Source organism: Microtus pennsylvanicus, chromosome 10, assembly GCF_037038515.1.
Source record: "Microtus pennsylvanicus isolate mMicPen1 chromosome 10, mMicPen1.hap1, whole genome shotgun sequence".
Taxonomy (NCBI): domain Eukaryota; kingdom Metazoa; phylum Chordata; class Mammalia; order Rodentia; family Cricetidae; genus Microtus; species Microtus pennsylvanicus.
In genome coordinates this window covers 66,466,176-66,490,659 of record NC_134588.1, presented here as the reverse complement: position 1 = coordinate 66,490,659, position 24,484 = coordinate 66,466,176, and the positions used below count along the sequence as shown (strand labels likewise).

At 46.5% G+C, this 24,484-nt stretch overlaps 1 protein-coding gene across 13 annotated transcripts in view; it reads left to right on the top strand.

The window, feature by feature from the left end:
• The window catches only part of Cadps (calcium dependent secretion activator), a 444,098-nt gene that overhangs the window by 263,727 nt on the left and 155,887 nt on the right, over nucleotides 1–24,484 (top strand). For all 13 annotated transcript variants that reach the window (XM_075988597.1, XM_075988589.1, XM_075988596.1 and 10 more), the window contains exons 9-10: nucleotides 10,530–10,596; nucleotides 17,971–18,079. In XM_075988597.1, the coding sequence (XP_075844712.1) occupies nucleotides 10,530–10,596; nucleotides 17,971–18,079 (176 nt within the window). The remainder of the gene's footprint in view (nucleotides 1–10,529; nucleotides 10,597–17,970; nucleotides 18,080–24,484) is intronic.

Below are 24,484 nucleotides of genomic sequence, written 5' to 3'. Positions count from 1 at the left end.
GCAAGCCGAGGCAGGTGGACCCCTGGGGCTTACTAGGTCAGTCAGCAGCCTAACCAACTGGGTGAGCTCTAAGGGTAAGGCGAAAAGCTGTCTCGGAAAATAAGGTGGGGCCTGACTTAGTAAGATGCCTCTTCGCTATCATACACACACACACACACACACACACACACACACACACACACCTACATGCACGTGCCAACACAAACATGCATACTCCATCCACACGTAGGGCCATGTTCCTGAGGTTAGCTTTCCTTCTCATTATCACACTCCTGGTATATGTTTTCCAGAAATATGAACAACGTTTCCCTCGATGTTCCTTCTTTCTCCAAGCTCCATCGTCTCAATTTCAAGAAATAAAAGTTGAGGATTGACAGGTTCCTGTAGTATTTAAGGAATCGTTTTCTATCTTTAGTACAACATGACTCATAAACAGTAAATATCTGTTACGGGAACCAGAGGATGTGTAAGCAGGAGAGAGGGAGAGAGAAATGGGGAAGGGAGCCGACCAAGGAAGTAAGCGTGCAGAAACACCATACTCAAGTGACTTTTAAGAAGTCTTTAGAAGACTTAGATTGTGCCCCATCCCACAGGCCAGGTTTCTTTGAACCCCTCTTCAAAAGCTCTCTTAGCCACCCCCAAGCAGACACTCAGCACAGTATTATTCTCAGCATTGGAGGAATCCAAGTTTCTCCTCATTTGGTCTGTGGAAAAAGAAGTATGTGACTCAGGGACTTTTCCGTGGACTCATTGGTGAGCGTGCTAGCATACTATAGGCTACCTTCATAGTATGAATGGGGGAGATATTTAGCTCCTGTCTGCCAAGTTCCCAAATGAATGTATCACTAGGCTGCCGTTCAAACATTCCTCCTGCCAAGAAATACACCAGGAGAGTCTGGAAGAGCTTCAAGGAGTAAATAAGGGGTTCGTGATAGCAAGTCAGACCCCGTGTGGCCCAAATGGGACAAACAACCTTCATCACATAAGGAATGATTAAGAACAAAGCATTTCTGGAGGGAGCTCGGTAGCTTTCATTTTATAAAGCACTTGCCTTGCTTGAGTTCATCGCCAAGATCCTCATAAACAGGCTAGGTGTGGGGGCACACATTGACCTTCTCGGCACCGAGGAGGTAGAGACAGCCAGGCCTCTGGAGCTTGCAGCCTACTTGGTGGGCTGCAGGCCAGTGAGGAGAACTTGCCTCAAAAAGCAGAAAGGATGACGACACCCAAGAAATAACACCCAAGGTTGATATCTGGATTCCAGAGGCCACAAACCTCATGCGTGTGCACACCTACGCACGTAAGCACGCACAATATTTATGGACGTTTTCCCATTTGAACATAGGTAGTAGGGTGATTGAGCCCTACAGTGTGAGGATGGCCGATAAAAACAGTAGAGTCACAGCTTGAGTAATGGGGGAAAGAGTCTTCAAGAGACATAACTGAGACTTAACGTTCTAACTGTTCAAGCCTGCAAACAAAGTCCGAAGTCTTGGGCATGCTCCTTGATGGTGTCCCGCGGTTTCTCAGATAAGCCCCAGGGCCATCCAGAAGATCTACGGAGTTTCCTAAGGGCCAGTTAAAATCAACAGTGCGTTAGCTTCCAGGAGTCTTTGAGAATTAGGCACTCCAAGTGGCTTTCTGGCTTCTCATCTCCCCTCCACAGGGAAGGGATACCTTCACATCTCTCTCCCCGCATCTTATCTCCAAACGAGCCCTAGAGGCAGCAGAAAGCCCATCATCCCATCTTAGCCTGCATCCTCTCCATTCAGCCAGGTGCTCAGGCCTACAGCCTTGAGGTCATGTTGGGCATTTCTCACACTTCCTTTCCACAAACTCCAAAGTCTATCTTCAAATCCCTTGTACTCAGTGTTCAGACTAGATCCTGACTCCAGATCCTCACCCCCACTCTTCTCCTTCCCCCTGGGCTCCAAGTCTCCCCTACTTCTCCCCTCCACTTGTTGCCCTGTAACCTCTCACTCATTCTTTACCTCCTGTAGTCTATCTATTCCATACTGCGAGATTTCCTTCTTAACCTTGGTCCTGTCGCTCAAGTGCTAGATAGCATCCATTGAAGATCCATCTCACTCAGAGCAAAGGCCTGGGCTGTTACCATAGCAATAAGGCACTACCTTTCTGACCTGGAGCACTACTACAGCCTCATTGGCCTCCTTGGGTATTAGAGAAGCACAGGTCACCTCAGGGCCTTTGGGCTTGCTGTCTCTTCTGCCTTACAGCCCCTCCTGTCTATTCAGCTCCCTGGAAATGTCCCCAGGCCTTGTGAGAATTCCTTCCTTTATTCTCTTGAGTGTTATAATGGCCATCTCGATTTCTTTCCCCTCTCCATCTTGCTTTCGTAATAAATCGGCTTTCTGCATGATATAGTACACACATTTCCTTGTTCATTTATCATCTGTCTTTCTTCTTAGAATGTCAGTTCCCTTCCATAAGGCCACTTGTCCTCTTCAGTCACAGTACCTAGCATAGAACATACATTTTATAACAGCCTCATATATTCTTTGGAATCTCACTTTACAGATAGACAAACTGAGGCTCACCATGGTGAAAACCCTCATGAGTCCAAGTAAACACTGGAGTTAGGCTCAGGTTTCTTTTTCAGTTCAGTCCTAACTGAAGGCCTGAACCTTGGCTAACTCTGCATGACCCTGGTCAGGGTTTATCCAAGGAGCCACTGTGGCCACCAGCAACAACTCGTACCTTCTCTGTCTCCCTTTTTTATTGGAAGGTGAGGAGTGCTAAAGTCCTTTCCTCTTCCATGGTCTTGACTGGGTCACAGCATATACCTCCCGTTCTTCAAATTTGTCCTAGCCCTTTGCTGCCCTCAGGTCCCCAAAGTACCCACTGTTTCTGTTGGTACAAGCTGTTCACCACAGTGCCAGGACAGGCCGATAGAATGCTCTCAAGACTCCATGCTCTCTGCCTGGCTCCTGTATTCACAGTTCATGGCAATTAGGTTAGGATGTCTGGTACTGCTCAATCATTCTACGGCATAGCTGCACTCTCCTCTGTGTCTCTATCTCTTTGTAACTCTATCTGGTGCGTGCGTGTGTGTGTGTGTGTGTGTGTGTGTGTGTGTGTGTGTCTGTGTGTCTGTGTGTCTGTGTGTCTGTGTCACTGTCTTCCTGTCTCTCAATCTCTGAGCATATCCTTTCTGTTTATCTGTCTGTTTGTCTCTACCTCTTTGTAACTCTGTCTGTGTGTCTGTCTCTCTGTGTCACATCTTTTCTGTCTAGCTGTCCTTTGCCTCTATCTCTTTCTCCCTCTGTGTCTCTTTTTCTCTCTGTGTGTGTCTGTCTATCTCTCTGGCACTGTCTTTCTGTTTCTCTATCTCTAAGCATATCCTGTTTATCTGTCTCTTTGTCTCTATCTCTTTGTAACTCTGTCTCTCTCTCTGTGTCACTGTCTTTCTATCTGTCCTCTGTCTCTATCTCTTTCTCCCTCTGTGTCTCTTTGTCTCTGTGTGTGTGAAGGAGAGAGAAGGAGGAAGCGACAGACAGGTTCTTACGTAGTCTGGAACACTTTACATAATCAAAGATGACCTTGTGTCTCTCCCTGATCCTTCTACTCTGTTGCTAAGTTGCAGATACACTACCACACCCACTATGGGGGGGGGGGCAGACAATGGGACCTAAGGCTTTGAACACACCAAATAAACACTGTGCCAACTAAGGACATTCCCAGCTCTCACTGCTGATTGCCTATCAGTGATTTTCTCATATCAAAATATCAGGCTATAGCCTCAGCTACGTTCTCCTTGCATTTCTGTTCCATTTTGTCCAGTGTGTATTAAAGCTCTCTGAGTGGAGATAGGAAGTCTAAAATTATTATATTCTCTTGGTGAACTAGCCCCACTTATCACTACAGAACAACCTTCTGCTTCTTTCTGCCAGTATTTTTGCCTTAAGATTTACTTTCCATGGCAGTAATGTGGGCCCTGCAGAATTTTAATGAAAGTAGCTATTAGCAAGGTGCATCCTTTTGTAGGATTCTATTTTTAACTCAGTTTGATCTTTTTTTTCTTGCTGGATATGATGACACAAACTGTAATCTTAGCAGTCAAGAGAGCTGGGGCAGAAAAATAGAAATCTCTAGGCTAGCCTTGGCTACAAAATGAAACTGTATCTAAAATATTAAGTAAGTGACATAAATTATCTGCTTTTCTTGTTGGCAGTACAGAGTTAGGTAAGGCTTTTAATTCTAGCCTGAGTCCTTGCCCTTATAATTGTGATAATAGCTCATTTATACTTAATGTGATAACTGATAGGGCAAAGTTTAAAATCATCATTCTGCTATCTGTCACTTATGGTGTATATATGAGATGGAGGAGAAGAAGAGAAGAGAGAGAAGGTGTGGGAGAGAGGCGGGGAGATGGGAAACAGAGACAACACCTATGTGGGCCACAGCATGCATGTGGAGGTCAATGGACAGCTTCTGGGATTTGATAAATCTCCCTCTGCCCTGACACTTGTGGGTGGTACTCAGGTCATGGGGCTTCCATAGCAAAGTCTGAGCCATGTCATCTTGCTGTTTTTTACCTCATTGTCACATCTGGTCTCTATGTCCTTGCCTCCTCAGTTTTTCCTGTCTCTTTTTGGATTAACTGAATATGTTTAGGGTTCTATTCTACCTTCTTTACTACGTGTTTTTTCTTAATAAGGGGAAACGGCTAAGGACAGTTGCAGGCAGTGAGCAGTAGCTACAGACAAGGGACTTATCCTCTCTGTACTTCCTTTCATACACACCAAATGCAGATAACCACAAAACTGGCCTCATAGAACTACCGTGAAGATGAAAGGAATTACTGCATGTAGAAATTTATATATGGCTAGTTTTGAAATGTGGCATGAGCTATAGCTACACAAAAGAGTCGGTGATGGTAGTGACATAATGATGTGCTGGTGGTGGAGGTGGTGGTGATGGTGGCAATGGCAATGGTAGTTGAGGTGGGAGATGGTGATGATGGTGTTGGTAGGGGCAGGGGTGGTAGTAGAGGAGGTGGTAGTGGCCATTCCTACTGCCTACTGTTTTGAGGGGAAGTATTTTAATTTTTTTTGTTTGTTTTTTAATCAGGGCCTCATTATGTATCCCTGTCTGAGCTGGAACCCACTTCATAGACCAGGCTGGTCCTGACTCACAAAGATTCACTTTCCTTAGACCTTTCCCCACCCCATGTTTCTTCCCACTAGAACACTTCCTAAGGGCTTATTCAGCCGTAGCCTTCCCAGGCCTCCTGTTCTTCTTTAGTTTGCAGGGATGGTGTCCCAGTGGGAGTGCTGGGGTTTGCTGTGCTCTGTTTCTCTCTTCTAAGAAGAAATTATCCTCTAATAAAAGGAAGTAAGTTCCAAAGATTTGCTGTGCAAGATACTGATCATGGCTAAAAACCACATTGTGACTACTCCTGAAAAATCCCTGAGAGAGTGGACTTTAAGTATTCACATCATTAAAAAAGTCAAGAGTCTACAAAGTAATAAGCTAATTAGTTCTACTTCGCCACTGCATTCCTATGTGCATGTGTGTATCATAAATATTATTTTATTAGTCAATTAAAAATAAGTTTAAATGACTTTTAAGGATCATAAAATGCCTGCTCTATAGCCTCTTTGGATGCATCAGGCACTGAGGGCACAGACTCCTGAGGAGCACGAGGAAAGCAGCCCCTCCTCTGGCCATTCCCCATCTAGACCACCCAGCACCATCCTTCCCGTATGAGAAACCCAGGGGCAGAGGATCCTGGAGAATGCCATTGCTCTGCACTTGATGCTCGTGTCCAGGCAACCTGGAGGGGGATACACAATAAAACATTTTCACTATTAAATACTCAGGAGCACCTGCCCCGAGTGAGTTTGGTGATAAGTGTGAATGCTACTTAAGAGACAGAGCCAAGTTCCTAGCACCTATGAAAATTACGGTGCTGCAAGAGCAAAGGCTACACGCATGCACACACACACACATGCGTGTACACGCATGTTACAGACATTGCTACACTGCTGCTCTCCCACATAGTCCCAGGACAGAGGGACGCTGAGGCCAGGGGATCATCACTGACTCTCCTTTGATGGGGGATTTCTGCAATGAGTGCAGCTCAGATTCTCCACCTTCTTCTGTCTGGGCTTTGTTCGTCCTTTGTAGCTCACTCAGACCTCACCTCTAACTCAGATGCCCTCAGAAAATGACAGGGATATCAGTGACCCGCTCACGTAGGTTTCATAAAATAGTACAAGGAAACCATGATACAAAATATAACCAGAGCTCCAAAACCAGATGTGATACCTTATATTTATTTCACCGCACAGTTCTCAAAAGCTAACTGTAAACTCAGGTCGAGCCTATTCCTTGTTGCTCTTGCTGGCAGTAGAACAGGAGCACCCGTGTATGCGTGGCACGCATGTCTCTGCAGTCTCGTAAGCATGGTATCTCCATGTTGTCACTCAGGAAACTAACTCAAGGAGAGCTAGCGACAGCACCAGAATCCCCTCTGAGGTGTCCCCTTCAGTCCGAGATGTAAGAAAGGCCTGTATCTGGCGTCTGTGTGTTCAGCCTTTGCTCTGTGGCATTGTAGTTTTAATGTGTGCTAGGAATGGAGCTCTGTTCGTTAAGCATTGTACAGGGCTTCTGCTCACTACACCCTGGGCTGCTGGCTTAGCTGATGGTCAGCCCAAGCTTTTGGACACCCGGAAGAAAGCCTCGGAATGCGAACGCTGCCACATTGAATCAATGTGCCTGGAAGTGGGAAGCCACCTGTGTGCCTAAAGTTTTGCAGTGCCCATCTGCCTCAGGTACTGCGCATTCTGTTCAGGGGAAGAACAACGTGGGCTTACCAGACAGACAGGGTGCCTCACAGCCCTTGGTGCTTCTCAGTTTTGACACCTTCTGGCATGTGCCGCATTAGCAATCCATTCCGAGGAAAGCCTCAGAGGGAGAGCCCCATCCTCGCGCAAACCAACTGGTCCTTTCCAAAGGAGAATCGTGAGTTCCCTCTGACCCCACCAGCTTTTCGCTCAGACGCCTTTAAACAGAAACCCCTCTCCAGTTAGAAACACAATTCATGGGATTTGTTTTTCATTTTTAAATGTAAATGTATTTAGCTAGTATGCAAAATCAAAAATCTCTACACAGTTGTGGGATTCCAAGCAATTCTCCAGTGTGTGTATACACATGAAAGAGGATGCTAGTGCGCATGTGTGCAGAGGCCAGAAGTCACGCTTGGGTGTCCTTTTTCTGGAGCTGTCTGCCTTGCTTTATTCTTAAGACAAGGTCTGTGATTGATTAGCCTGGAGCTTACCCACTATGTTAGGCTGGCTGGGCAACAGGCCATGAGGATCTGCCTGTCTCTGCCTCCCCAGAGCTAGGATTACAAGCACATGCCCCGGAACCCTGCTTTTGTTTGTGGTTCTGGGGTAAACAAACTCCAGTCCTTATGCTTTCGTGGCAGGGACCTAACTGACTGAGCCGTCTCCCCAGTCCCACACAGTGTAATTGCAACTGGGGTAAACTTAACCTATCCCCCCTCCAACATGGAGCATTTCTCCATAGTAAAAACATTTACATTTATTTGCTCTTGGTGGGGAAACCTCCTGATGCAGATTCCAATGGACTCCTTAAGTTCTCTACGAAAACCACAACTTGATTATTCTGTGTGGTAGCTGGGTGCATCACTGAATGGGTGTACAGGTACAGTTAAGACACGATGAGGAGGGCTCGAGGCGCCAGACACGGTTCTGGAAAAGAGGAGAGTGACAGGCCAAGCCTCACTCTTTGACCATTGTGTAGCTTGTGTACATCAGTCCAAAGATGCTCCAAGTTCAGGAGCAGTGACTATCATTATTGGGGCACAGAGGTGCTTTACAACAAGATAACATTTGCTCTGTATGTATTTTTATTGATTTATTGTCCTAGTTTCTTTTTCAAAGCTGTGATAAAAATAACCTAAGAAAAGCACCTTAAGAGAGAAAGTTGTACTTTGGCTTACCAAAGAGATACCAGCTACCATGGCAGGGGAAGCACAGCAGCAGGTAGGGAGGCTCCCTGGTCCCCTCTCATCTGCACTCAGAAAGCAGAGAACGAGCAAGATATGGGGCCAGGCTGTAATGCATCGAGGCCTCCGCCTCATGATCCATTTCCTCCAGAGAGACTTCATCTCCTGAATATTCCACTGCCTGGCCAAACCGCCAACTGCGAACCTAGCATTAAAATATAAGTCTTTTTGTGGAACATAATTCACAGTCAACTCACAACATCTGTCTGTCAGTCTATCCTCTCTCTCTCTCTCTCTCTCTCTCTCTCTCTCTCTCTCTCTCTCTCTCTCTCTCTCTCTCTCTCTCTCTCTCTCGGTACCGGGAATGAAATCTAGGACCTTGCACATGCTAGGCAAGCCCTCAACAGCTGAGCTCCATCCCCAGCCAGCGTTGGGACTCATGTTTATACTTCACCAGTCTTATCCCACAGAATCCTCCCAGCAGCACAGCAGCAAAGTTGAAACCAGTTGCCCTACCTCTCTGAATGACTGACAGAAAAAGAACCAGTAGACTAAATGCCAGTGTCTGCCTACCACCCTCTCTCTCCTGAGCCCTGGCTGAACCTCCCTTTTATGTCCACAAATGCCATGGATATATTGATACATGGTTTCAGGATGTGGCAAAAGCGCCAAGGGGGTCAGCTAAGCCATTTACAGCAACACTGGGGACAGAGCTGACACCAGCCATAGCACAGGGCTGCCAAGATGCCAGCCATCCAGCTGGTACTCTGCCTCATCTGTGCTCCTTCACCTTCTCGTCTTCATCTTCTCTTCTGCTCCCTCACTGTGCATAACACCTTTTCCACCTGCAGCTGGTGTGAGCATCTTAAATAGGACCCTTGCCTAAAGCCCTGCCTAAGGTCCTTCTATCCTATCGAATGAGAAACTTATGACCTGATTTGACCTTTTAGAAAACCCCGTGACTCCTGCTTAATGTCTGGAGCAGAGGCCAAGAGTAGGGAGAGCAGGTAGGGATTCCATCATGGTCCAAGATGGTCTTTACCCCCGGACTAAGTACATTCCTAAAATTAGTAATTTATATAATATATAAGAGCATTTCAGTGTTCCACACAAGAATTACACTGTGTTTTAGTATGTTTTGTATAATGAGTATAGCAAGCCTATGTTACGAAGTTTCCTTTCAAAATGATTTCATTCATGATGTCAGACAGTTGCAAGGTTAGGGTGGGATGAGCCATGAAAGCGAGAAGCCAGAGTTTGGGGCTTCCCCTCATGTGATCTAGGTGTGTTGGGGGGCACTGACAGCATTTCAGTCAATAAGGAAAGGAACAACAGGATTTCCCTATGTGGTAAGGTCTGTGCTCTTCTCAAGAACTGAATGGGAATTTCCCACATGCCTGAGGCCCCTTAGGTTTCTCTGCAGGCGTCCATAAGCAGAGAGATGTTAGCAAGGAAAGGTAGGGGGATGTACAGAGAATGAGGGAGGGAGGGGGCATTCATGGAGGTAAGAACCCAGTGGTACCTGCTGACTAGAGATGGAAACGGAGTGGGTCCAGAGTTACCGCTGGGATTCTGGTCTGAAGGCCTGGAACAGAACCCGTAAAATTTGTCAGCAGTAAAACCTGTGCCTGAGTTGCTTTCCTTCTGCTCCAAAGCAAAGGCCCTGTCTGTTTCCAGCAGAAGCATAGATTTAGAAGTCATCCGGTTCATCTTTGCAAGATGGAAGTTAATACGTTTGGACGTCACCCAACGTCCCCTCCCTTGAGTCTGAATCTTCCAGCCTCTGATTCATGATCAGGGTCCATGCAGCTGGCAGCCAATTATATGGCTATTGAGTGGTCCATGAGGTGGAGCATCACATTGCTCTTGGCACCTCCAGACTTCTCTGACATCTTTACTATACTATCGCCTCTCCTTTTTATTTCATTATTGAGATATACAGATTAATTTCCATCAACAGAAATGTGTAGAAAAAGTCTGGGAGCAGGGGAACATCCCATATTAACTGGGAACTTCCCACAATCATGCTGCATTTCCAGGAAACAAGGGGAGGCGTTTGCTGTGTGAAAGATGACAAGATCTGACCATGTGAGATTTTGTGCTCTCCCTCTGTCCCCAAATCTCCCTCCCTTCTTCCCCTCTGCCCTCTCTCCCTCCCTCTCCCTTTCTCCCTCCCTCTCTCTCCTTCCATCCTCCTTCCCTCCCTGCCTGCCTTCCTTTCTGGCTTGGGCAGAGTCTTTCAGGAACTTCCCTGCCTGAAAAACTTCTAGCTCATAAACATAGCAATCCAAGAGTCCCCTCTTCCAAAGTGCTTTCCAATCAGTCCGGGAACAGAAGTCAAGTGTGACGGGGCCACGATTCCGCCTCTGTGTGAACATGAATCCCACCTGCTTCTTCTTTACAGCTCTCAAGTCTGGGTACGATCCTGGGCTCGCAGGCCTCTTGGTGTGTGAGGTCTAGTTTCCCCGGTAAGTATGCTAGCAGTGCCTTCCCCTGGGTACTGATGCGGCTCTGGTCTTTCATTTCCCCACAGGTACTTATGGACCATTGGTAAGAACGTGTGGAAGCGATGGAAGAAGAGGTTCTTCGTGCTGGTGCAGGTAACCCTTCAGCCTTTAGAGCCATCTGTAAGACAGATACAGCTGAATCAGTGCACACTAAGGCATGACACCTGGAGGCCCCAAGGGCCACAATCCTTTCCAGCTTATAGACTCATGGAACCATACAGAAAGTTCTCTTTCCCATACCTGTAAAAAACTTCCAAACGCGGAAGTTGACTCACACATGGGTACCAATGACATGTTGCTCAAGGAGAAACAATAACTTGGCTCTCCCAGGTGCATCTAAATTTTGTCCCATGGATTTGTAAGATATGTCCGCAAAAAGCCTCCCCAACACTTTTGCTGTTGGTTTGTTTGGTTTGTGTGCCAAGAAAATTTGTTGCTAACGTCTTCCAATTTACAGTTCCCACAAGGGCACAGAAACCACACTCAATCCATAAAATGTTAATTGAATACTGAGACACATCATAAAGTGAGTCACCTTGTAATCATGCTCTTGAGGTCTTTGACTTGTGTTTGGAGCAATACCTGTGTTGTATCTCACTGCATGGCAGCAGTTCGAAATGACTTTAAAAGTCCTTGGCAACAATATCTTGTTGGGCCTCTGCCTGAAGACCTACTCAGGCATTCCATTGAAATCTTTGCCCTTGTTCAGGGCAAGGTGGGTTCTGACGCATGTGTAGGAGCTTCTCTGCTGCCTACACCACACTCATAAACTTTCCCAATGTCTACAGAAGCTGTCAACAGCTGTTTGCTGAAAGGAAGATAAAGGAAGAGAGAGGCATTCCTGGCAAAGTCGGAGGATTCTGAGAAAGGGCAGATCCTGTGGTCTAGGCAGTAGCTGATGCCATCTTCCCAGAGAGTAAACAAGACATGGAGTCCCCCTGCACTTTGAGTACCTAGGAGTCCTTCACTCAATACATGACTTTTTTCTGAGAATCTTTGAAATGAATCAATGTTTAGAAGCCTTTGGCCTCAGGATGGGGAGAAGACTCAGTCAGGAAAGTGCTTGCCCTATGAGCATTTGATTCCAAGAACTCTAATAAAAATAAAGAATAAACAAAAATAAGCCAGGAGCATGGCTCGCCTCTAATCCCAGTGCTGAGGAAGCAAAGATAGGAAGGTCTCTGTAGCTCACTGGACAGCTAGTCTGGGTGAACTGGCTCTCTCCAGTTTCAATAAGAGTCTTCTTCTCAAAAAATACGCAGGAAAGTACTTACAAAAAACACCCAACATTGATTTCTGGGCTCCAGTCACATGTGTGGTCTCCAGAGCACGTGTGTAGGCACACACATGACTGCAATGCACATTTGCACACACACATGCATGCAGCCACACATACATACATACACACATGCATGCATACACACACATAACTGCAATGCACATCTACATACACACATACATACACCCGCCCATGCATGCACACTCATGCATGCATACACATGCATGCATACACACTCTTTCTTTAGAAGGAGAAACTTTAGGGCCAGAAACTGGAATGAGGGTTGTGTAAAGGGAAATATGGAGAAAATGTCAGAGAAGCTGCGTCAGCCGGCCGCGTGCTTAACTCAAAAGAAAAAAATGGCTTTTCTAGGTTGTGCAACTGGAACACAGATGTTCTGGAACCTTCACACACAGACTTCCTCTAAGAGGAGATGAGAATCACACCATGGCTTAAAAAAAAAAAGCCGCATGCTGACTTTGGAAAAGTATAAAGGGCACAGGCCGTCTGAGGTGTTATGGCTTTTCTAGAGCGCAGGAGAGATGCACCTGAGGATGTCAGGAGGCTTCCATGAGTGCAGGGTGATCCCTGCCTTTAGGAAGCCATTAGGGTAGCAGCCCCCTCCCCACCCAGTCAGGACCTTTCATCTCTACCAGTCTTCATGGCCTCTGGAGGTGACACACGTCTGCTCCTTATCACAAAAGTGACAGGGAGACCCACGTGAAGGCATCAGTTTCTTGTTCTTGGTCTCGTGGAATTGTCTACAGGCTGCTTAAATGCAGGACTTCTTTTGACAACCAAACTGAGGGTAACAGTAACTAAGGGGATAATTATATGCAGATAGCATGGTGAAGAGATGCAAGCCCTGTAAGTTTATATGCAGCCTGTTACCTGGCAGTGAAAGGGATATGAGTCTTGGGCATCTTGCATCAAGGTGTTTCTTGAGACTCACTGTCAGTCTGCAGGAGAGTGGCGAGGACCAGAGGAACCCTCCTTACTCCTACCGAGTATAGTGTGGACAAATCACAAGGCACCAGTTCCAAGGAGCACCACTCAGAAGCGCAACCCTGAGTGGAGAAGTATAGGAGGCAAGGGAAATGCGTGGCCATTCCAGATCAGAAAGTCTCATCTCTACTCCGCTTATATTTTCAAGATATTTTTCTTGGAGCTGGGAATAGAGTTCAGTTGGTAGAGTCGTAGTTGGCCCAGAATCTGGGAAGTTGGAGATTGGGAATCCATCCTTGACTAAGCAGCAAGTTCAAGGCCAACCTGTGATAAATGAGAACCTGGGTCAAAAAGGTTATTGTTTCTCTTCAATGTGCAAACTACTTCTGGTTTAAAAGGGGGGATAGTTTGTGTTCTTCCTCTTCAAAGTATTTCATCCCCATGTTAGTACTGCCAAATTGTATTTTAAATTTCTTCTAAAAATGCTAATATTGGCATACTCCTATGATCCCTTGAAGTTTACAAAGAGTTCTTGACACTGGTCTGTGCAGGTTTCTATACTAGTACAAATTTTCTTCAAATTTAACATTGGGGAAAACAGAGGCTCAAAGAGCTTAAGTGGCCTGTTCAAAGATAGAGGCTGATGGGGCAAAGAGCTTGCTTAATGGTTAAGAGAACTGGTTGCTATTCGGAAGACCCAGGTTCGATTCCCAGCACCTACCTGGAGGCTCACACCCATATATAACTTTAGCTCCAGGGATCTGGCACCCTTGTTTAGCCCCCCACAGTTATCATGTATGCATATCCTGCACAGGCACACATGCACACAAGATATCTCTACACATAAAATTAATTTAAAAGTTTTTAAAGATGGTGGCGGACTAGCAGCCAACCACAAAGCACAGCACAGGTCTTCAGGCTGCAATTGCCTTATATAACTAAAGTCTTAGAGATTCATACATACAAAATATCCGGATATTTGTTTACTTTGCATTTCATTAAACAGTGTAATTCCTAAACCCACATCCTCTGTTTCGGGTTTCCTACAGACATCGTGACTAAAACCTCTCACTATCCCAGCTTTCAGAGACAGTAAAGGTGAATGAGAGAAATCTAGTAAGAGCGCATAGCATGGCTTGGTTGGCAGTGCTTTAATAACCCCCTGAGATACACTACTAAAACGGGCTAATCTCACAAATGAATTGTAAGACGTGTAAGTAGCCCAGGGGTTTATAATTGTGTGTGAATGTGTTTCCACATGGTACGCTGAAGGATGGACAGACGCTTACAAATCAGTCACAAATGACAGGAAACAAGCCCGACCAGTTTTCTAGCACTCACTTTTTTCATTTTCTGTTTCGGTTTGTTTAACTGATCGGTAGTTAGACTTTTAGGCTCTCACTGTACGTAGTCCAGCTTGTGTTTTAATAAGTGATCTTCCTTCCCCTGCCCTTCAAGAGCTCAGGTTATAGTTGTATTCCACCACACCCAACTTTGCGATATGTTTTGTTTGTCTTTTTGGTCTTTTTTCAGCTTGGGAGATCAAACCTAGGTCTGTAGCTGGTTCTCCCCTGCTCTACCTCTGAGCCACCCCCAACTCCTGCTCCAGCCGCCTCAGCCCAGGTTCTGAGTCCACTGGTCAGATCTCAAATGATTTGCCTGTTTGGAGTTTTCCCCAGCCCAATACTAATTAGCCAATGCTAAAGTAGACAACGGCGGCTCGCGCCTTTAGAAGCCTCGTTCTACCTTAAAAGCACCAGAAAATGAGCCAGAGTAGCCAACAAAATAAAACTTTGATCAAGGCCTCAAAAATCCAGGAGCCCATCCTCAACTCTGCCCAGAGAATCGTGTTACTAAAGATCGCATTGACATGAGCTAGGACCCTGCAAGTCCTATGCCGGTCACTCAAAGCCATCAAATCTCTCTGCAGTGTGGCCTCTCTGTCTTCTCAAAGCACCTTCTAGACTCTGCCATGATTGCAGTAGTATTTTCTGTCTCCTTAACTTTTTATCCAAATCAATACCAAGCTGGGGTGCAGCACCGTGGAGAACAAACATTAGCCTAGAATGTGTAAGAACTAAGTCTGATCCCAGAACCACTCAAAATAAAAGAAATTCGCAGTTTAAGGAAAAACAGGCATTTCATTGAGAATAGCTTTCTATTAGTGAGGTGTGGCAGCTTTGAAAAATTTAAAGACCCCAAATCTTTGTTAGCTCTTTGGTGACCTCAAAGCGTTCTAGGAAAACTGAGGCTCATCTGAAACGAATTGGAGTTATTCCGAGGCTATTCTCCCCTTCTTTGAATCCTAAAGTCAATTGTCAAGCCCTAAAGAAAAAAAAATGCTCCCGATGAGCCAACTCAGGCTTGTTTAGTTTGGGTTCTGTTTCATTTCCTTTCTTTGCCAAGTCGCGCTGCCTCAGTCCGCAGGGAATCTCAGGCTGCAGTCATCAGTCCTGCCAGAAGAGGGCAGCAGCAGACAGAGCTGCTGCGAAGGAGCCACTGAACCAGGACGGGAAAAGCAAAGGGTTCAGGAGTAGCAGAAACTTGCCTTTCGTTGCACTACGTTTTGCGCCTAAAGTGCATATCAATGCCTTTCTGGCTAATCTCACTGATAAGTTCTGCCCTGTCTCCTGTCGTCACGTGATATAACCGGTCTAAATCTCCGCAGGAGTGGTCTGGCAGCGTCTCCTGCCAGTTGTCACAGGGAGGGGACATGGTGGAGAGTTTGTTGTGGGATAGCCTGGTGCTATACTTGAAGACACCCTGTAAAGGGTAGACAAGGACATCACAGATAATACGTAATTCCCCACCTGTCAGATTCCTTTAGCAAATGCCCGTTGTTATGTGGTACGGTTTGCTTGTAGAAGTTCAAATAGATCCACGGTACTCCTTCAAGGGCCTCATCTACAGGCAAACCCACCTTAGAGTTGCATGATAATGCCAGAGACATGGGAGCTACTTGGTTGGGCACACCGATGGACGGAGTAAGATCTGTGTGGGCCTCAGCAGAAATCTCAGTAACTACCCACTAACAAGGCGATACACAGGGGATATGGAGGAGAACAGGAAGAAAGGAGGAGGGGGGTGAAGGAAGGAAGGGGCACAGCACAGGTAAGAACGATGAAGTTGAAAGGCATGAGAGTTTACAGGATACGGGTGGGGACCCAGCTTCTATGCTCACTCCCCATTTGCACTGAGACCTCTGTTGTAGGAGAAGGGGATTTGGGGCGTTCTTCCTAATACAAGGAACTAGTTCATATTCCCTTATGAAAATTCTTCTTTGTAGTCTAGCCTCATATGCCTTAGGTGGGGAGATGTGCATCCCTCCATTCTTTAGAATCCCAAAGTGGGTAGTAAAATTCTCCCGAGGAGCCGACAGAGGGCAGCAACAGACAAACCAACTACGTGAGCATGCCTTCTCTTTCCTCTCTGAACCTTCAGGACTCGGGACAGCGCAGCACATCGTGGGGGCCTGAAAACACCAGTTTCTTAATTGCCATTAAAAAAGAGACCAGTCTCACTGCGGAGGTGACTGACTTGTCCCTAGCTGGGTTCAGAGTCTGCTTTAGAAAACGTCTCTTCCAATAAAGGGACGTAAGGGTTGAGGGACGTGGCAGTCCTTCAGCCAGGCATCTGACATCTTCCGATGATGGTAAATGTGCCTGTGAGCTTGGCTGGAAAATAGGGGTAGGCCTGCTTTGCCACAGGCTCCTTGCCAACAGGCCAGATGTAGAAAAGTGAAGCATCCTCACCAGTTCTGGATCCACAATGACAACAGGGTCCTGAAGGCAGGCCTGGAGCTCGGAGTGCCACCCTGCACTGCCGTGGAATGCCAATCTCCGTAAAGCTAGGGCTGCCATTTAGGGCACCAGCGACAACGGCCATGCCATCGGGGGCTGGGGACGCCCGCCTGTGACTGGCACCTAGCAGTCGAGCACTCATTGCTTGTGACAGCATGTCACTGTTGCGCTTGTCTGTGATGGAGGGGAGACTTTACCAAGTAGCTGCAAGCGCCCCTTCAATAGCTGTAGGTAGCCAGAGACAAAATGAGAAACTTGATGTGAGATACATCTGCAAAAGAAGTGCTTACTATATATGTATACGGGTGGGAGAGAACGAGAGAGAGAGAAAGAAGGAAAGAAAGGGAGAGAGCATATATTTTGTGAGCACATACATGAATGTGCCACTGTGCAGGACAAAAAAGCGACCTTGGGTCAGTCCTTGACCCTCACCGTGTTTGACTCGGGATCTCCTATTGCTTCTCACTGTGTAGGGCAGGCTAGCTGGCCTGTGGGTTTCTGGACATCTCCTGTGTCTGCTGCTCTCTGTCCATAGGGACATTGGATTGCAGGTTCTCGCCACCCGCTGTGACTTTCCATGAGTTCAAGGGAACCAATCACCGGTTCTCGTGCTAGCGTGCTGTGTGCTTGATCCACCAGGCCGTCTTCCCAGCTTTTGAGACAGCTCTAAAGAAATTACCTTCTGTTTTCTAACTTCCAGCCAAGCCTGTTACTATATCTCTACTGTAGCTATAGGCATTGTAGGCCCAGCCCGGCCATGATTATTTTAGGTAATACTCCTAAAACTGCTGCCATTCGGTCAGCTCTGTGCCACAACAGAACGCCAAGGTGTGCATGTCAACCCAGTCATTGTAAGAACAGCATTTGTGGAGTGTGGTGGGGTACAGTGTGACCCCATGACTCTGAAGGTGAAGGAGGAGAATCAGAAACTCAAGGTTAAGCTGAGCTATATAGGGAGACCTGTCTCGACAGAATGAGAGGCTAGAGAGACCACCCAGAATCCACATTAAAAGGGGCCTGCTGGCCTTACATCCCAGCCTGGTCAGAAACAGTGTCAAACAACAGGGTGGATGGCTCCTCATGTGTGACACCTGAGGCTGACCTTCGACCCCCCCCGAACACAGGCTCACATACATGGAAATGGACCCCCATATGCACACACGTACGTCTGCGCCCCCATGAGCATGCACGCGTTCAAGGCACAAAGGAAAGCCAAATAACAGTAATGACACCTGACCGTTCCCAAGCACCCCTAAGTGTCCAGGAGAGACTCTAACAGGCAGGCCACATGTGAACCCCTTGAGCCCTCGTGGGCCACTGTCAGATGCCCCATCCAGTGTGAAGGAGACAGCGGAGGACCAGGGTTTCAGTTAGATGTGGGACATTTTCTACAGGGGCGAGCGTTTCTGGCACCATCTCACGGTCTGCTTTCTCTTGCTGCAGGTCAGCCAGTACACTTTTGCCATGTGCAGCTATCGCGAGAAGAAAGCAGAGCCCCAGGAACTCCTACAGCTGGACGGCTACACCGTGGATTACACTGACCCCCAGCCAGGTACACGCGCCCATTCCCAGGCTACATCAGAGAGCCTCTGGTTGGAAACACACATTTTGTATATATATATACAAAAATGTGTTTTATATATATATGCATGCCTGGGACCACAGTGATGAACTATTGCATGGTTCTAAAAATATTCAGGGAAAAAAATATATACTTGTATACCAGGGACTGCATTTGTGTGAGATTGTGTGGTGTGTGGGTACATGTCCATCTACATATGAGTATACATGTGTGTGCATGTGAAGACTGCAGTCGGGAGTCAGGTGTATTGCTCAGTGGCTCTCCTTATCATCTGAGACAGGTCCTCTTGCTGAATGAAGCAGGAGCTCAGTGATTGGCTAGGCTGGAGGGCTGGCCATCACATGCCAAAGTCTCCACCTTCTCCAGCACTAGGCTCACAGGTACAAGCCCAGCTGTTACACGCGTGTTGGAAACCAGGTCCTCACTCTTGCATGACAAGCGCTACACCAGCAGAGTCAACTCCTAAACCCCTAGCTGTGCCGCCTCTCTGGCCCCAGTGTGTGTCATTGTGTTTTGGTGTGTAAGAGAAACTGCCTCTGTGCGTGATGCCCGCTGGCCAGAATCTGGGAACACACAAGGTTAGCGGATGGAACTTGAGGAAGAAACTTCCTCCGTTCCTTGGAAGTTACCTCTCTGAGAGAGGCGTCGAAGCGCCTGGGCTTACGCAGCGAAGACAGCCTTGCAAGAGGTGGTATTTCTCGTAAGCTCTACATTGCGTGCGTTCCACATCCTGCCCCATCGCACCTCTCCCCGTACCCATTTTATTTTTCTCCCAGAAAGCTGAATAGAAATCAGTCTCAAAGAACGAGGAGGGGGGGCGTGCGAAATCATTTCAGCATATTAATGAACAACAAGCAGCCCTCTCCCGGAGAAGTTCATTTCTATGCCAAATCTACACAAGGCTTTTCCAACCACACTGCATCATTTGGCCCAAAACCTTCTCTGCAACTCCCATATTGCTCTTCCACGTGCAACAAAATACACAGAAATTTAAAAAAAAAAATAAAAAAGAAGAAGAAAAGAAAAAGGTTAAAAAAAAGAGGAGTTTGAGAGAAGATGGGTTATTATGGGTTATTAAGCCAAAAACATGACAAAAGACTTGACTCCTTCCTGTCTAGGGACATCGGTCCTCTCAAATCCCTGGCCCTGGAGTATTCAAACTGTCAAATCCTTTCCTGTTTCTGTTACTGCATCCTGCCATGGAAGCCACTGTAGAATGCTGACTTTGTAAGATCAAGTTAACATTTTTGTCCAGAAGCTTTCATAATGAACGTATAATTTCATAATGAACTTATAGTGGGTTATATTTCATAATGGGCTTTCAAACTGGAGTTTGAAACAAGCAATTCTACACGGCATCGCAGGACAGGATTCTGCATTCAAACGCCAGCCGTTGGGGCATTGTGTGGTAGTTAGCATTCCTGTCAAGTTTCTTATCTCATTCAGATATCTTTTTAAAAAGTAAACTCAACTGTGCTTGAGACACATGTCTCAGAGGTGGAGGGCAGAAGGCCAGGGTGAGGAGGGTACCGATGCCATCTCATCCCAGGACTCTGCTCAGAAGGCCATACCCCCTCTTTCGGGTGCCCATGCTAAGTGCCCATCACAGCCCCCAGGGAGAGGGATCAGAAGCATTAGCCTTCTTTTTAAATTAAGTGATTGGGGAGATCACAGTCTCTCTGAGAGTGGAGCCAGGACCTGGACTTAACCCAGGTCACCTTGCACTTGTCTTGTGCATGCAAAGCTACCAGGGGATTTGCAGATTACATCAGGGCTTCTATTACACACACAGGAACAACACCTGAATATTGTCTTCTGTTTAAATTTGTATTTATTTTTACTTTATGCATATGGAGGTTTTGCCTGCATGTATGTAAGTGCACCGCATGCATGCAGTGCCCACAGAGGCCAGAAGGAGGTATCAGATGCCTTGGAAACGGGCTTAAAAATGGTTGTGATCTGCTGTTTAAGTGCTGAGAACTGAACCTATGTCCTCTACAAGATCACAAGGGCTTTTAACCACCCAGCCAGTGCTCCATCCTGCGTGTATCTTCTAAAGCTTCTTTTGTTGTTTCCACATTTATTCCATGAGATGTAATTTCTTGTGAAAGATGTAAGGGGAAAGTTGATTGTGTTCTTGAGGGTAGCAATGGTTGCTTCTCTCTGCCTTTTCTTGTGCTAAATCGTATTTACTTCCCTGGTAATATTTGGTTGGAAGGGGAAATTTGATAATTCTCTTGTGCTAAGAAAGTTCTAACTTGGAATTTTTTGTTTTCTTTTGATGCTGGAGTAGGATACCAGGGTCTTGTACCTGCTAGGCAAGCACCCAGCCACTGAGTTAAGGCCCTAGCCCCTTAACTCTGTATTGGAGAGTGCTTGTCAAACATCCCTGGTCCTTACTGAGGAGCCAGGAAGAGGTAATGCTTATTCCTCATACTTCCCGAAGCCTTGGAGGGGATTCCTGTATACTAGGCACTTGGCCAACTTTAAACAAGGAGACATAAGCAAATTAACAATGTAGCCAGTATGGTCAGAGAACAGGGGATGCTTTTGCAAGGTGAGCCTGTTAGTCAAAAAAGACATTAGGGTCTGTCTTCTACTGCCTCTTGGCTTTCTGCGGGCTATTAAAGAAGTTGTTGAGCACCATGACAGCCTATTTCTTATTTACTGTAAGTAAAGGTCTGACTGGAACTCCTTGTGTGGGATGCAGTCACAGAGATGCAGACATCTGTGTTCAGTAAACTACCTGTTTAGGGGCCTTAGCATGCTGGTACAGAGGCCTGATAGAGTGTGAGCATGCTGACCCAGAGGCCTGATGGACAGCGTTAGCATGCTGACCCAGAGGCCTGACGGACAGCGTTAGCATGCTGACCCAGAAGCCTGATGGACAACATTAGCATGCTGACCCAGAGGCCTGACGGACAGCGTTAGCATGCTGACCCAGAGGCCTGATGGACAGCGTTAGCATGCTGACCCAGAGGCCTGATGGACAGCCATAAGTTGGTTTGTGTACTGCCCCTTTAGAGCTTAGAGTAAAAATTCGCCCCTTTACTTCTCTCTGGTTCAATAATAGTTCTCATTTACACAGTTAAGTCTCCAAATAAAATGATAGGCATTCAGGATATTTCCACGGTTGCATTCCTCGGCTCTGATGCCAGACAGACAGAAGTACATCAGGAACTCACTTCTGCATTTACAGGCTAGTTTTGTATCCAGTGGGTACTTGTACTCTTGTCTGGGACTCAGTTTCCTCACCTATAAAATGGGAATACTAATATTCAGATTACATAGGGCTATTGGGTGGGTAAAATAAAGATTAGGGAACAGTGCCCTTTTTCTCTCTGCCCTGAGTGATTACAGTAGTGAAGGTTCCCTGCTTTCTAAATGTATCCTCCATTGTCCTTCTGGCCATTGCTTCAGAAGTTTTATCCTGCCCCATGTCCATCAACAGGCCCGAGGGGCAGAGAGGCTTGAGGCCATGAGAAGGGCCTCTCAAGCAAGGCCAACCCTGGTGTCTACTGATTGTAGCATGGTGGCATATTTCCAAGGTCACCATGAAAGGAGGTACATGTTGTCTCGGCTCCTTGATGCTCATTTCTCAGACAGAGGTATCCCTCAAAGTTCTTCCTTATTTTTGGAAGTTTCCCTCTTCTGGTGTCTTCCTTGAGGCTCCCTGGGTATCCAGTTTAAGTTTGTACTATCCTTCCTAGGCCAGGCATTGCAGACCATTGTAAACACCTCCTCGGGATAAAAACCATCGGAAAGCCCTTCTTAGGGCCACTTTGAAATTGTCACACTTGATCCTCTTTGTAAAGAAGTGGCTGGGGCTGAAAAGATGGCTCAGCGGTTAAGGTGCTTGCTGCTCTTGCAGAGAGACCACAGTTCAGGTTCCAGCACCAACATTGGATGACTCACAACCACATCTAACTCCCGCTCCAAAGAATGTAATGGTCTCCTCTGGTCTCCACAGACACCTGCATGTAGATACGTATGTTCATACACACAGACATATAAGTGTAATTTAAAAAAAAAACCAGATAGCTATTTATTGCTCCTGTCCCCTGGCCATTATAAATGAAAACTCCCCACAGGGTAGAAACGACCCCTGAATTGACACAATGAGCACTATGGGGAAGTCTTCAGGACACAATAGCCCTCAGCAATACAGCACCCAGACTCCTGACTGGTCTTCACTGGCTACTCAGAGATGCTAGCCTGTCATTCATGTGCTTCTTGGCTCTCCATTAGTGGAGATATGGTACATATCTGATGAAGATATGAACGTTCGGCCTGGCTAGAGAACCTACTCACTGAAAACACAGACTTCAAAAGTATGTTGATGGACTTGATCTGTCTTTGGCCTAAGCCCAGACAAATGTGTCTATCTCCATTGTCCTGAACACTTACCTTGAGAACTCTCCATGGAAAAACCAGGGCCAGTTATTCAATAAGTATTTGTTGAGCACCTGCTTTGTGCCATGCATTATGCTAGATACTAAGAAATGGAAGAGGTTAAATAAGATAAAACTTTTGTCCTTATGATGCAAAGTAAATTGTGGAGCTTACTAGAAGCTAGTTAAGATCCATGGAGGGCTGGGAGATGGCTTCATGATTAAGAGCACTTCCTGTTCTTCCGGATGTCCAAAATGTGGTTCCTAGCACTCACATCAACATACAACTTGTAACTCCGGGTCCAGGGGATCTGACATCCTTTTCTGGTCCCCATGGGTATGTGGGGCCACAACTACAAAGACACACAGACACACACACACATACACACACACGTACACCCATGAATAAATCTTTTTAAAAAAGAATAATAGAGAAAAAAATTAGTCAAGATAACAGAGCTAGGTTATCAGAGATAGAAGCCAAAGAAGACCTCCTAAGAAGCCACTTTAAAGCAAAGACAAGTAGGAGGAGGGGGTGTGAATCGTGCAGCCACAAGATGCATACGTGAAAAGAAGAAAGGAGAGCCTGCAGGTGGCAGAGAATCAATTGAGGTGCATTGCAAACCTTGGCAGAACCTGGGGTTTTAGTTCAATAGGCTAGAGCCTCTGGTGCATTGAGCAGAGAAATAGTATGAGCCATTGTTGTAAGCACAGCCTGGGTTCTATACTGAGGATTGATGCTAGGGCTGGAGGTGACCAACTGAGGTAGGACACTATTCAAGGTAATTACAGCCACATTCAGAAGCCAGCACTAGTAAAAACAGAAAAGTCCTCATTCTGGTGACCCAAGGCTAGTCGCATCAGCATCTCAATGCCCATGGGAGAAATTAATGACAGAATCAAAACTAGCCCAAAGTTTGTAGGTTGTACTTTATGAGCTGGATGGGTCCAGTTCTGCACAAGTGGAAAGAAGGTTAGAACAAAGATCAGCAGTTCGGCACTGGGCGTGGCATGCTTAAGATATCCATCCATGTGCACAAACCCAGAAAGCTACCACTAATCTATGTCTGGAGTTGAAGGGAGAACGCCAGAGTTCAGGGAAATGCAAGGACCCTCGGTCCATTCCTCGCACCTCAAGGTTGGATGGCATCATCAGGACTATATCAGTAAAGGGATGAAGGAACAGAAAGAACATCAGGACACTTCCACAGGTAAAGGTGAGAAGGAGGAAGACAGAGAGCAAACAGTAAACAAAACAGAGCATCTTGCCGCATGCCCACCCACCGGGAGGCACGGGGGGGGGGGGCGGAATCAGGGTTCTTGAAAGCCAATTAAAGAGATGTTTCAACAATAAAGAGTATCAACCGCTGTCAATCATGTGATGCAGTGAGTGGAATTAGGATTTCATGTTGAGATATAGCAAAATTAGCGTCATTGGTGGCCTTGACAACACGGATTTTAGGCGAGCTGCCGCTTGATTAGAGGGACCTTAAGGCCTGAGGGAGAGAGTCCCTTGCTGCTCAGAAGTGATCCTCAGCACCCCCACTTCCGTGCATCTGCTTCATCAGAGCTTGCTAGAAGCTCAGGGTCTCGGGCTCCCCTGCAGACCCATGGATCAGAAGTTGCGGTTGTTCCAAATATCTAGATGTGTGCACTTACAATTGAGCAGCCTCAGTGGAGAGCTTCCTATCACTGTAAAGAGAGTAACAGAGGAGTAGCTGAGGGGAGAAGGGACCAAGAGAAGCGGTTGGTGTAATGGCATTGGTGACGATGGTTGGCAGGGATGAAAATGGAGATTTATTTTTCAATATGAGGGAAGGCTCAAGTGTTTTCTAGGCAGGTGTTTAACCAGTCTGCTTATTGCATTGCCTCCAGCCAAAGAAAGACATGAGCCCCCCTTAAAGTGTTCCTTTACTACCCTGGCCCTACTCAGTGGCCAAGCAGTTCACAGATGCCCTGTCCGGGAGTCGGATAAATTGCTCCT